Source organism: Mauremys reevesii, linkage group 1 (genome assembly GCF_016161935.1).
Source record: "Mauremys reevesii isolate NIE-2019 linkage group 1, ASM1616193v1, whole genome shotgun sequence".
Classification (NCBI taxonomy): domain Eukaryota; kingdom Metazoa; phylum Chordata; order Testudines; family Geoemydidae; genus Mauremys; species Mauremys reevesii.
Window position 1 is genome coordinate 108,324,851 of NC_052623.1, and position 15,150 is coordinate 108,340,000.

The 15,150-nt window shown below is 42.4% G+C and overlaps 1 protein-coding gene across 1 annotated transcript in view; it reads right to left on the bottom strand.

The window, feature by feature from the left end:
• Positions 1 to 7,692, bottom strand: part of EFNB2 (ephrin B2) — a 53,685-nt gene extending 45,993 nt beyond the window's left edge. Inside the window, exon 1 of the mRNA XM_039520335.1 lies at positions 6,634 to 7,692. Coding sequence (XP_039376269.1) covers positions 6,634 to 6,761 — 128 coding nt within the window. The 5' untranslated portion in view covers positions 6,762 to 7,692. The remainder of the gene's footprint in view (positions 1 to 6,633) is intronic.
• Positions 7,693 to 15,150: the final 7,458 nt, after the last annotated feature.

Here is a 15,150-nt window from a genome sequence, read left to right on the forward strand (position 1 = left end):
CCCATGGAGTGTGAGATTGAGACCACAGTCTGAAAGATGGCTGAAATCAAAAGGTCTCTGTTTTCTTTTCAGATAACCCTAGTTCTACCTATCCCCTCTGCTCTCTATTCCTTGCCAGCAGGTTGCTGCCTGAAGCCCAAATAGATTAAGGAAACAAACTCAAAGTGCTGCTAATCCTACAGAATTGCTGCTGCTGCTAGGCCAGGAGTTAAAAAGGAAAATCTTCCACATCCTAACAATTGCAGTGATCTGAAGTTCTAATCAGTCCAAATCTTAATAAAAAGCAGTAAATGAAATCTACTTTTACCATATTATACACCACCAATGAGCAAGAACTGAGCAGCTTTTCTTTACTACTTTAACCATCCCAAGCCACAAGTAGGCCTTTCATACTTTCTAATCCTGGCCTCCAAGTTTTGTGCAGTTCTCACATAATACCTTACAGCCCGGAGCAAGGCCCTTAGTTTCTAACACCCCTTTCAGAGACGTGTCATTTCTAACATCAAGCTAATCTATATGTTGCCATGGCATCACCCTTTATCTGCTTTTACATCTTATGAACTGCATGGATTTACCACATTATTTTTATCTGAAAGACAGAAAATGGTGGTTTTATTGCCATACAATCAGATTACTGCTGCTAGTTTCTCTATGCCTTTTTACCATACTTCAATCAAAAGGGATCAGTTTCTTTATACTCTGCCCTTGATTTACATTACATCTGTAAAGACCTAGTCTGAGTTGTAATCCCCTTATTAACTATGACCGGGGTTGATTTGCCTAAAAATAAAAGCAAATTGTGTCAGACCTTTTCACTTTGTTTTTGATTCGGAACTACAAAATGGATTACTAAAGAAATCTTCAGAGTTCACACGGCTGGTATAGTACTGAATTTAAAATGAGAATTAAACAAGTTAAACATGGGAGCCGTGTCAACGGTTTACATTTTCCATCATGGGAGAAGGGCTGAATTGCATATGTCTTTGTATTCTCTGGCTTTAAAGAGACAATGAAGCCACAGGAGTTTTTCCAAGCTGTTCTAACACTGTCCATTTGCCATCCTCCCTTCCTTTTTTTTTCATATACCAAAATAAAAAAAAATCACCCAAAGACTTAAGTCTTGGCTAGAAGTTTATAGTTCTGTGGACCTGCGTATTTTAATTAAAACATTTTAGACAGTTGAACACTCCTATTTAAGTGTCCACAACATCGCACAAAGGGTGATCTCATAAACAAATCTATGTAGATGTATGATAAATGACCTGAAAAACAGGTTTCTTTATGTCAGGAGCCAGAGAAGGCAGAGATTAGACACACATGAATAACATTTTAATCACTATTTTTCTCAGGAAGATTGTGTCTCATTTGTAATAAGCAATTTTGAGTAGTAAGGTTGCATGATACATTAAGACTAGATCCCTAAAAAAAGTTGATTATGGCTGCTACACCTATTTTTGCCAACACTCCCTGTAGTCATCTTGGTATTTCAAGTAATTTCCCATTATAGGAATGTTTTGTGAGCATGAGATATACCCTACGTGCCATACTAAAGCAATGTGAGCTCATTACAATAAAATATGGGAGAAAAAGAGGTTGAAAAAAAAGAAAGAAAAATGTAATGATTTCAGCTTGACTTTCAGTCACTGCCTATCTAAAGACAATTACCACACTAATCAAAGTGCTTTTCCTTAGTAAGGTTTACAGATAAGAGGCTTTAAGATAATTACTATAAATAATATAGCATTTATACTCCAACTGATCCTGTGTACAAAGGGCTGTAGAAAATCACTGAGTCAAACATTCAGCCTTCGGCTTGTTCGAGGTTTATGTTGCTAATTCACCTGAGCTAGGAGTTGGTCATAGGTGTCAGAAATATCTAATGGGACAGAGGACACTGTTCACAGTTCTCTGCACTAGCATGCGAAGTGTCAACAGCTATGTTTTGGGTAAGATTTAGAAGCATGTGTTTAAATCATTTTAACCTTCAGCTCCTGTTTCTTCAGCTTGAAGCTGTAATTGTTAAGGTTAAAGAGCGCAGTCCCATGGCACAGGATTCCCAAATAAATTCTTGTCTAGAAAGAGGAGACCAAACATGTTGTGAGATATCGTTTTAGCAAGCTCTTTGTGCTTCGGTTGGCTCAGTTGTCCTGTGAAACAAGGACTGTCCATTACCTACAGTTTATCATCCTGACAAAATGTGAGGAATGTGGATGTGAAAGCACTAACAATTCCACCCCTGGTGCTTTGTCCTTTTTTCTCTCTATATTAAAACCGACAAGATTAACCCAAATGCAAACTGCAGAGCATAGTTCAAGGGGCTATTCAATCAGGAGTGAATGTGCATTTGTTTACCTACAAAAATAAGAATTTCAGATACAATGAGAGGCAGACTGGTTTATATGCTCTTGAATAGACTGTTTAAACAGGGCCATCAATTGTAGTTTATTTTATCAATCTCTGACACATTGGTATTTATTCAAAGGCTGATTGTGGCAGATTCCACATATATCAGGTTATCATAGATATTATTTAGCTACCATTTGTCTTCCCTAAGACAATCAGTATACAAAATACAGCTTTTTATGGAGAGGCTTCATTGTGTTATGACAGAAAAATGCTTTGTTAACAGGCCTACCACATACAGCAGTAGCCTCAGACACCAGAAACACTGTGTTGATAAGTGGATCTCTGTAATGTTTGACTAAAATCCATAAAACTACATTCTGCAATGTAGTACAAAGGCAGTGTTGTGCACTGTGAGATAAAACTGAAGTAATTCCCACAATCTATGCATCTCATTTCTCTAGGTGGAAACATGGTACATGGGGAAAATATCTCTAGGTACATGGAGAAAATATTCCCTGATTGAAATGTGTCAAATAACAGGAGTTACATTTTCATAATCATTTGTCCTTATGTTCTAAAGAACATGGCTTAGTGTCAGAGAGTCTGCAAATGAGAAGTCTATCACGAAACAGCCACTATGATGGCGTTTAATTGAACCATTTCTCCCAAAAATGTAATGTTATAGACAATAGATTATTCCTTCCCTTTTACTATGTTTTTTTAAAATTACATTTGAAGATTTAGTCAAGGCAATGAAAGTGGATCTCTAAAGAGAGAACTGTAATGGGGGAGGGGGCATTGATCTTATGTTCAAAGGACTACCATGAGCACTCTATCCCAGTCGCCAGCTAAAAATTATGACCTCTAAATCTAAACACAAAACAAATTTAGTGTATGCTCCCCTCAGCCTACATTTATTATTCCATCCTCTATATTAAACTTACTAATAAATTCCCCTGGCATTTAATTGCTACCCTGTACAGAAGATTTATGTACTGAAACTTTCAACAGAAATATACATGCAACTTCCATAAATAAATTAGCTGTAACACCAAAGCTGGTAATTATTTATTACAGACATAGAAAGCATCTTTAATATTGCACTATCCTCAGATCCTCCCGGCAGCAGCAGGAGGAAATTTTCTAATTTCTCAACCTAGTATTGAGCTTGAGACCTGTGAAAGATCGACCTTTTCTAAGGAGAAATTATTCAGTACCCTTCAGGCAAACCATTGTGACAAGAATTAGAAAGAAATCCTGCTCCTGAAAAGTGGAGCAATCACACCAACAGCAATATCGCTAATGCATTTGTAAGCTTCCTCAAACTACAGGCCTCCAAGTGCCCTATAAATCACTAGGCCCAGCCACTGAAAAAGACTAATTTTAATAGTGTACTTCTTCACTGTGGTGATTAAACTTCAATGAATCACTCAAGAAAACTCAATTACATCAACAGGCAGAACCAATTTTTTTAAGTGTAAATTTAAGTTGAAAAAGTAATTAGGTAGCATCATTAGAACTGCCATTAATAATGTTCAAACCTTTTTGAAGTAAAATATCTTTTAGAATTAGCAAAATTGAAACTTTATTTTTATTTGCTATGATAGGCACTGAACCTTGTACTATAGCAGGGATAAAATTTGGTTATTTAGGCATCAATGAAATGAAAATATCTAATGCAAGCTGTCAGTGTAAGCAAAAAAAGTGAAGGTAAACCAGGACTGGAAGAATGGCATGGAGGAAGGTCTGGTGCACAGACTGTTCTGTTTTGGAAGAGTGACCTCTATAGGAACAAACTGATCACTGGACTGTGGACACAGGGTGGGTGCTCTGGTTCCTCTGCCATTGTACTAAATCTCTCTCAACAGTCACTGCAGGCCTGCTAATGCAATGCAACCTGGTCTTGCCACCAATCTGTGAGTTCAGGAATTCTGGTGGCATTTTAAAAGTGTCTTGTTTGTCTTATTCAAAGATTTGGTGTTTAATCAGAGAAAGGATTTAACTAGATAGCATCATATAAATGCAGGTCCATAGATCTAGTTTAAACTGTGGCTCTGTTTAAACTGGCTTTTCATCTCATATAGTATATGTGATCATTTGTCATATAAAACTAGAAAAAACTGCATTTGAAATGTTTCTGTTCATGATAATCATTTTCCATATTTTAATTAAAAACTACATTGTCCTTTTTAATTTTCCTGTAAAATTTTTACAAAGGACTCATAAATCTTTCCATTCTTGAAAAAAGTCAGGAGACATCTATAATAAATTATCTTCTAAAAGCAGTGGAAGATAAATGTTGAAGTTAGGATGTGATTTCTTAATAAATATTTTCAGTTCCTAGATCTAATCCAAGCTTGTGTAATTTCAGTCAGAATCTGGGTTTTGCTACCAATACACAGTTAGTTCCCTGATTCAGGAAATACTCCACTCTTCTCTGGGCACTTTCCAATATGTCTTGTTCATCTAAGGGCACTTTTACAGATATTTACTAAATGGATTAAATGGGAAAAGCTGAATTCAGTTAATAAACAATGTGAGTATGCTGAAATTTACATTTGTGATCTTCTGTGTGTCTGGTTTGTTTTTAAACACATTTAATTAAAATTATACATTAAATAATATGTTTAGCATAAAACTTTCTAAACTCATTATCAAACTATCCTTCCTGATAATACTGTGAGGGGGGAGTTCAGACTATGCTAAAGAAAATCTTTCCATATCACTAAAGTTTTGATGGGTTTCAAAGTTTATCAAAGCCAACTTTAGATATATGCCTCAGTGGCATAAATAAAACAGTTTGGAACAATACACGTTTTAAAGCAAGGAAGGTTCTCTTTGCATCATTGCCTAGTTTTCTCTTCACCAGGATTTCTTATGCAAATAACATCCCTATTTCCAAAAGTAACAATCTCAATACACCTAAGGAGGAGACTTTCAAAGAATAGGACTATATTTTAAGACTGTGCCTTAATAATTAAATCTTAGAACACATATACTTTCTGCCTGCTCTGACTAGAGACATGAAAATGCCCTCTGATGGACAATACTCAGTACATTACTCACAAGCATGTGCCCTGTTCTCATCAAGTCCACTGGCCAAATTTAGCCTTGCTGTCAGCCGGTGCAACTTCACTGAAGTCAATGGGCTGAATCTGGCCCTGCATCTCCACATGGAGAAGTTGAGCAGTAGTTCTCAGAGTGCACAAAGCACCGCTGCTCTAAGGAAGTGGGACCAACCTGCACTCCCTGTTTTGCTGGAGGTGAGGCGCTACAAGGGTTGGCAATGAGCCCCGCTGGATCTGGCCCTGCTGGGGATCTGTATGAAAAAGCTCATCTGCCCAGAGGCTCTGTACTCAGTCGTGCCCTCTCCCAGTGCTGGGAGAATAAAGCCAGGCCGGAATCCAATTACTGTAGCCCCCATGGGGCCCAGTCAGATTTGGCGTTAGGCGCTGTGCAACTGCAAAGTCATCTGAAGTCATGGCCCCCGTCCCCATCGAGTATGCAGTCTAAAGGGGAAATTCTGGCCCCATTAAAGTCAAGGGCAAAACTCTCAGGAATAGCAACAGACTTCACTCTAGGGATCCTCCTTTACTCTTCCGTCACCCATATCTCCCCCGTCCCAGAGCCCTGGCAGGATCCTTGCACTTCTTGCTCAGGCAAAACGCCGACTTCCAAATCATAAGGCACTGCCTCTCCCTGGGAGCGGCCCCTGCCAAGCACAGCGGGAGCTGGCCCCATGGCCGTGTCTATATTTGTCCTGCAGAGAAACAGAAGCCGGGCAAGGTCTATCGTGATACCCTCCCCATTGAGACAGACTCTGTGTACAAATCCCCCCCGCCACCGGTGTCTTCTGGGGGAGGGGGTATTTAGTGGGCGGCAAGATCCTGAAGTGCACTGGGGCGTTGGAGAGTTTCTAACCTGGAGAGAGCGCCCTGAGCAGAGGGAGGGAGAGAGCAGGGCGAGGGATCGCCTCGGCGCATAGGGAGCCACGGAAAGGTGGGTAAGGAGAAGCGCAAGGATCCCGCTGCCCGTGCCCTGCCCGGACTTGCTCCGCATGTGGTGCCCGATTAATCACAGCAGTACCCCGGCGGCAGCACCTTGCCCTCGGGGTGAGAGCAGGCGCCGCCGGGAGCTCAGCCTCCTGGGACCGCAGTGCCTGCCACTCGCGCTCTCCAAGCTCCACGGACCCACGTCGGCCTCGCTGGCTGGCTGTGCCATTAAAATTAAATCAGACCCCGATGGGGCGGGGGCGGGCAGGGATGAAGCAGAAAGAAGCAAACTTACTTGGGGTTGGAGGAATTCCAATAGATCGGGTCTAAAACTATCGATCTGGCCATTGCAGTTCTGCATAAAACCATCAAAACTCCCCAGCAGTACTTCCAAAGGGAGGAGTCTCCCCTCCGCACAGCCATGGTCGAAAGCGGCTCCAAGTCCCTTGCCCAAACCTCGCCAACTCCTCCGTGCGACTCCCCGTACCTGGTCAGCGGGGGCGGGTGGACGCTCGGTATCCCCCAGCAAGAAAGACTGACCAGAAACAAACCCAACAACAAGACGAGCGACGAAGCACTTGGTGAGAACCGCACGCAGCGTTACTGAGTCATTTGTGCCCCAGGCATGTCGGAAATTCTCCGGCGAGATAAGAATCCAGCCACCTCCGAAGTAACAACGCCACCACCAATGCAAACGCCTCAGTCCTCCCTGCTCTTTGGGGGCTCCCGGCTGGCTTGCAAGACGCCACTCAAACTGCCAACTCCGCTTTGGATCCAGTGCGCCATCCACGGTCACGGCGCCTGGGGATCGCCTAAAATAGAAACCGAGCAGAACTGGAGATGGGGGCGATTAAAGGGGAGAAGTGACCCGGCCTCCGCCAGGAGGATCCCCCTGGGTCTCTGGTTGTGCTCCCTGCTCCCCGGCGCGTGCAATCCGTGCGGCCACCGGCCCGGGCAGTTGCAGGGATGGCGAAGGGAAGCTTCGCTCTATAAATCCACTTCGAGTATCAGCTCCCGGGGCCGCTGGAAAGCGCATCCGCAGGGTTCCATGCCCGCCCCCGGCGCGGGGGTGCTGTCCCCGCTGTGTGCTGAGATGGGGGGGGGCGGCTCCTAGCGTCAAAATCTCCCCTCTTCTTGCTTCTTCCACTCGAGATCTGCAGTGCGTGCCCAGCGCCGGGTGGCAAGCGGGCAGACCCAGCCAGAGACAGGCAGGAGCCCCTGGGCTTGGAGTGCCTCTGCTGCCGCTGAGTAGGTGGCTTGTGCGTGTGTGAGACAGAGAGAGAGAAAGAGCCGGGCGAGCTGCAGCCTTTCCCTCCCCTGCTCCTTCAGGCTCCAAGTCGCTGCTGCTGCCGCCGCTTGGAGTCTCCCTGAACAAATGTAACCGCTCCTAGCGTGCTGTCATAGCAATATAAACTCAGCCCATCCTCCCCTTCAGCCCGCGCTCATAGGGCTGCTGCAGGAGCGGAGGCTCTGGTTGGGTGTCGCGTGTGTCACTTACACACCTCAGCCCTCGAGATTCTGTCTTCGGGTGGGGCCTTGTGCGTGACAGGTGATCCCCTTAAAACGCTATAATATAATCTTACTGTTAATAACATGAACAATTAAAAAAAACGCCATCGCTATGTTCATGATCACGATAGTACAATGCAAGATGAGACTCCAACCACGGTTTAACACCTTTCCATCCGATTATAGTATTAAAAAGAACAATTCAAAAAAAAAACTTTTACGCAGCTTGTCATAAAGGCTCAAACAATGTCTATGGCTGCGAGGTACTGGCAATGTTATACATGAGATAAAAAGGATTAAAGTGGAGTTTATCCCTCTCTGCATCCAACCTGTACTTGCGGTGTAATTATATTTCCCTATTTTCAGGTCGTGCTTCCTGACTTTAATTACGTTTCACTGGGAGAATCGCTATTATGGAACTTCACGTCGTCAACTTTATCATATGAAGCCACATATAGCGTATACTTTAATAACAGAGATAATGAGAGAAAGCTCTCCGTCCTCCCGGGCCCTTACTCCCACTTTTTGATATTTTCAGTCGGTATTTTTCGCTCCATCCTGTCACGTTGACCCTGGCTGTCAGCATTTCCCACGGGGTCTCTTAATTACAGTTTTCAAAGTTTATTTTGTTACAAAACAATTAGCCACGGACAGTCTTAAATAAACAGGATTTTGAAATGCAAAGCCACTTCAAAGAGATGTGGAGCCTGAATTTGCAACAGATAATTAGAGACTCTCAACTCGGGTGTGAATTTTCTCGCCCTTCCTTGTCTGTCACTCAATGCCACTTTCTTCACGTCTACACGTTTGTTATGATGACGGTTGTTCGGTCAATACTCTCTCCAGATCTTGCGAATCTCAACAGCACCGGGCAACTTTTTGCAACGAGGCAAGAAATGGCAAATTAGAGTCAACACTGGGCTGTCTCCTTGGGGTCAGACTCTCCCAAAGGTCCCTTTACACAGGGCTCAGAAAGAACAAATCCGATCGAAAGTGGCACAAAAAGTAAAAACTGAGTAGGTGGCCGGGGAAGACTTCAAGTTCGAGCCTTTGCACTCAGATCATTCCTCGGAGCCCTGGAGAAAGAATCGGAACGTGCTGGTCTCAGACGCCCTTTGTACGTTTCCACAGAGCCACAGCGCCCACTAGCGGCCATTTGGTCAACTGGTTTCAACATGAAGCAAAAGGAATCTACACGGGTTTAATCCCCGTCCTGTGACTCCTTTCCTTTTCTCTCTAAAACCTACATCTATTTCTCCCCAGAATATAACAACAAACACTCTAATGCTGCACATCTGTTAGGAATTATTTTTGGAATGGAGGTTTGGCGGAGGACTAGCAGTTCAGAATGATGTTGATCCCAAGACTAAATAATAATTATAAGTAAGTCATACAGGTTTTTTTAAAATTATATAGGTTGACAAATCTCTTGAAATAGGTGTTGTATCCCCCAAAATCGACAAAGTAAATAAAAGTCAGATCCCTGTGAACTACGCTGTTCTTTTCCTCTCTTGAAATAGAATCATTCCCCCACCGTTTAGTTAAATGACATACAGAAAACATGTGAACAAGCCACGAGAATAATTTTATTCCACGAGAAATTTTTTTTTTCAAATCAGTATTGTTCGTTCTGTTTGTACTGAAATAGGAAAAGGGTCTTATAAGGAAAACCAGCTGCCGCTTTCATTTGATTCCTTTATTCCTTTTGGAGAAAGTGGCTACAATTCCACTTTTTACCAAATTTGTGATTTAGGGTTCACAGACATGGCTGGCACAGATCACTCAAACCGTTAACAACACAATGAGAAGGAAAGGGAGGTTAAAGGCGCTTTTGATGCCTCGTGGGTTGTGTGAATTGCATATGGTAGTTCTCTAATGAAATCGACAACTCAAGAAAGAGGGAAAATCAGTTTGTCTTTCACACAAAACATCGAATATGTCTTGAGTAAACTATTAATTAAATTTAGCCTGCAATGTTGTCAGAATTGCAGATTCGGCGCCGCAATTAGGTAGAAAAAGATCTGAGTCCCAGGATGGGATCCGATGCCTAACACAAGTGGGAGACAGAGTTTGTGTATTATTCACACCGAGAGGCATCAACCTTCGTCAGTCGGTGTGTGTGGGGGGGAGGGTGTGTTTAATTTATTATTTTTAAAGAAATTGTGTGATTTGTATCCCTTCATGAGCCAATATAAACAGTGAGTTTGATCAACGCTTCCAGCGACTGAGAAGTGTAAAGTAGATTAAACTCTCTATTTTATGTTTCTACTTTTGTTTGGTTTGAAGCAAAAGGATAGGGAGTGGTGTTCTGTAAAAGCTGTGAGTAAACGGTGACCTCTAACTCTCTGTATCCTTGTTTTAAGTAAACCAGAGGAAATGAAGAGCTCTGCATTGTCTGAAAATATCCCTCAGCGGCTAAAAATACAACTTGTAACACATTATATTTTTGGCTCTCAGAGGTTAATCATGTTTCTAGGCAAATCAAATTGTTTTATCTAGTCTCCAAAACAACAACAAAACATACCTTAAAAAGAAACCCGTCTTTGTATAACTAAACATCGCATGATGCTCACTTACAGAATTTTTATGAAATATACATCAATCAACATATACATCAATAATTTTACATACAAAACAGTAATGTGCTAAATGATGTATTTATTCATTAGTCGTTTTTTAAAGTATCACCAATAACTTCTTTGATTGTTTCCTTACTGGCGATTTAAAATGATTTGACAGTAGCATTATTTTTCTTCCAGCAGCGAGGCGTAATTTTCCAAGTCTGAGAGGCTACGTTGCCCAGAAGTGAAATTCAGTGCGAGTAGGTGAAAGCCGAGTGGGACCAAAGTTCCAGTGGCAGCATTGTGTTTTATAACAGGGCAGGAACCCTTCCGAGCTACCTCATAGCCTGTTCCCCCATCCCCATTAGTGTCCGAATCTTGCCTGGTTGCTCAACACGGTTTACTCCTGTAAAACTCAACAGTTCGCGGGATCGGGCTCTAGCTTTCCTGGTTTACCTCCGTACAAACCAGAAATCGCTGTGGAAACGTAAGATTTTATGAAGGCTACAAAACTTAAACTACCAATCGCTTTTTTAGCCACAGGAATCACTTCTTTAACGTAGGTTTTTTAACACATTAGAAGATCAGGAAGTTTGTGGCCGAGATATATACCCAGGGCTTCGCATTTAATCGAAAACATAGTTTCCCCACTGTCTAAATTCTGGAGACCAAGGCTCGATCTCCCGCGAGAAATTGTGATATGGTTTTGGGGCACGATCCTGAGTGCCTAGCTCCCGTTTTCGGTGGGGGGTTTTGCGTGAGCAAAGGAGGAGAGGATCGGCCCCATGAGCTGGTGCAGAAAAAGAAACAATGAAGAGAAACTGGTACGCGTGTTTAGCTTATGTAAAAAGCAAACAAAAATAGAACGATACGATTTGCGCTCTAGAAAAACTTTATTTCCTTCTTTCATTCAAACCGGAGAGCAGAAACCAGAGATTTGTCTCTGAATAATTTGACCCCCCCCCCCCATCGTGGTTATCACACAAATATTGGCTCTGATTCTATCCTCACTGCAACCTTCAACAAAACTCTCATTTAGAGGAATAAAAGCAGGATCGTCCCCCAATTTTTCACTAATCCCTTTTAAACATCAAGTTGGGGGGGGGTCAAAATATTTTAAAGTGCAAACCCCTACCCTCATTGGTCAAATGATGGACAAATGTGATGCTTACTGCTTTTAAACAGATTGTTTATATTTTGTAAGGCCAACTGAGTTGGGCACTTGAAGGAGATCCTAAAACTCTGACCACTGCCATCACTCAAAATTTAACAAGATGTATTTTCCATGTCTCTGACACAGTGAATATAGATCTGAACTATTAATGTGCCCTTTCTCTGTCTCTGTTTTGTAACAGAGCAATTTTGGTTCCCTATGCTTTTGCAGAAAATGCTCTCCTCTCCCACTAAATACCATCACTGACAGAATGCATGCTGTAAAACATGGTAGTGTGCAGTTTGGCCCATGCTTTTTGGCTCTATGTTTGAATTATTTTTATATTGAATCTTCTTAGCTCAGGTACTGACCCCCAAAGGAAATTAAAAAAAACCCCAAACATAAATAATTCTTCTCTGAAGCCTCCCGCTGGGGGCAGGGGAAAGAACCAGGGAGCAAAGTTAATCTATTTCAGTGGCCTTTAAAGAGGGTGTATGTCCACTCACACAGAACTGATCACTGAGCCAGTACAACCTTTGGTCATTCCAGGCAGATAGGAGTCATTTGGATATCCACTATGGAGATATTAAAAAGAGGCTCTGCTCTCTTCTCTCCACTACCATGAAAATTAAGCCCTCAATTACCACCACACAAACATAAGGGGGGAAAAAAAAAGTCTGTCCTTTGGTTGGGTGATACAAACATGAAAATATACACACACAGGCCTGGAAAGTCGTGAGAAAAGGAACTCCAGTTTCTGTAGCTGCAGAATCTCAGGGCTCGGCCCGTTCCCCTCCTCCTGGCCTTCGCTGTCACGGATAAATGCAGCCTCCACTGTTACTTCTAAAAGAATTGCCAGAGCATACAAATTGGAGTGTGTGTTTCCTATTTGGTTTGAATTTCTCCACTGCACTATAAGGGCCCCACCCTGTTCCCATTAAAGAGAGTGGCAAAACTCCCAGGGACTCCAATAGTGCAAGATCAGGCCCTCACTGGGGACAGGCAATTGTTTTCCTCCTCCAAAGGGACAAAGGACAGAGCATGCTATAGTGACGGTGCAACAGTCCACACCTCCCTCAGTGCTTTTAAATTATTAAAAGATCATTTGCGTACGTGGGGGCCAAAAGCAGCAGCCTGCATGAAGGAAGTTAAAGGGTGATTATCGTAAGTGCAAAAGAAACCTCTGATTTTGAAAAAGTTGTTTGAATCTATAGCTAGGGTAGCAGCGCTAGTTTATTCCACCATCTCTATGCCTGGTGTTTAAAAAAAAAAAAAAGGAAAAAAATAAAAATAATAAAAGAATCCAACAGTCATTTCCTGAAAAGCAGGGGTAGCTAGGGCAGGCAGAGAAAGATTGTTGGAGAGTGCATAGCCTCTATTAGTGAGAAACAACTTATTCCACATTCTTGGTGAGGATAGTGGTAGAGCATGTGAAATACCATAGGGAAAAAAGCAGGTGGTAGTATTTGGGGCAAGTGCATATGTGAGGGGGAAGAAATGGTAGATGAGTGGTGGTGGTGGTTTTTCCTTTTTTTCAGGAAGCAAGCTGAGAATTGATTCCAATATTAAATGCCTTGAGGTGTAGTGACACGCCCTGTTATGTGGGTGGGTAGGACATTGGTATGTTGCTTAGATAGCTCACAGGCCAAATTGTCTCTGTAGGCTTCAGGGGCAGCAGCTCTTCAGCCCACTTCATATCAGAAATCAGTTTTCATCAGACTAATGACTGTGGTATGGTTAAAGGGTGGTTTATTGTAACTGCAAAAGAGCCTCTTCTGATTTTGAAAAAGTTGTTTGAGTCTTTGGCTAGGGTTGCAGCTCTAGTTTATTCCACCCTATTTATTCCTTTAAAAAAATCCAACAGACACTTCCTGAAAAGCAGAGGCACCGGAGACAAAGGCCATCTTTATCATCAGATGAAAAATGTATGGTGCACACTGCCTTTGTGCATGTGGACACCAGAATGTCCCACTCCTATCAAATATTTAGTAAGCTAACACATTCAAAGCAAAGGCTGAAGTGGCTTAAAAACAGGGGAGAAATCAGCACCCCTTCTACACTAGATGAGAAATAACCCCCCAAAATAAACTAATAAAGTCAATGGGAGCTGCAGCTCATAATCGTGACTTCAACAAGGTTCAGTGTAACTAATGCAGTAGTTCCCTGAACTTTTTACTAAGCATACACACCAACTGCATGGTCTTTTTTGCAAGGTACCCAGGGTTCAAATTGGGAGGGGGAGGAAAGGGACAAAACCATAGGCAAGTGTCCTCTTTCACCAGCCCTACTGTCTCCTCCTTGCCCTGCCAAGGCAGTACTGACCACCTACAGCAGCACCCTCACCCTAATCCCAGTGCTGGGAGACCCTGGGAAGTGGAGAGCAAGCCTGCCCCTCTCATCCTCCACTAATGGCTCCAGTTCATTGCAACCTGGAGTGTGCGGTTACAGCACTGCTTAAGCTTGGCCTGGCCACCCATCCCTCATGCCAGAGAGTGGGCCAAACCTGAGTGGTACTGCAACCCCACATGCCAGGTTGCAATGCCTGGAGTGGGGAAACAAGGACAGAAGCCATTTTTGGGGGGTGGGGGAGAGGTGGGTTACAGAGCGGGTTACGGGGCAGGCTCATTCTCCAGCCCCTTCCCACCCTCCCTTCTTCTGAACCATTCTCGCAACCCACCTACAACCTTCCCATGACCCATCCTTTGGGGGAAACTGACAGACTAAATCCATCTGATCAGTTTAATTGTTGCCTGAAGTATTAAGGAATTTGTATATGTAACAAATACTTGTAACTGTAGACAGATACAAATATCAGGGAGGGGGCTGGAGGCTTAAGTCATTTCTTGTGACAGGATGTCAAACATCAAATAGCAGTGGAAGAACTGAGTCTTCACTATTGCCCTCAGGGTTGCCATTCTTTTAGTGGCAAGAGAAAATATATAGGTATAACAAGAGGACTATTCCCACTCTCCCCTTCACAACTCTAAGTCATCACAAACAACTGACAAACAGGTTTTTTGGGGAGGCAAGGAGAATTAAGCACACATGAATCTCTCCCTGTACAAAACTTATAAAATGCTAGCTGGTAAGCAGAAATATTTGAAGTTGGTGGAGTTTGACAATTACACACCAGCTGAGGATCTGCTCCTAGGAAGAATACAAATACACAAGTGTAACACGTAGTAGGATGTGAAACCTATTTTTTTTTTTTTTTTGGACTATACTACATTGTGTCAGAGGAAGTATGACTTAAAAATTATGATCTCAAGAAAGCCACTTATACTGCATAACTAAGACAACCAAGATTTTATGTATTGTATTAGTGCCATTATTTAACAAAAGAAAATAATTAATGAAGTATGAAATATTACAACTGCAAATCTGCATTAGGGCAGATTTAGTTTCTTGCATTCAGAACAGGAGAGGAAACAAAATACATAGGTTTGTTTAAGTATTGATTTTTTAATAGCTTGTTTCTCATATAGGGAACAAGGGGAAGTTTTATATTTTAGAAATACAGGTATCAGTTGAGTTTTTAAATAAAGCCTGATGCTTGCTACAGGTTACGTACATTGTTTGGCTTCAGTTT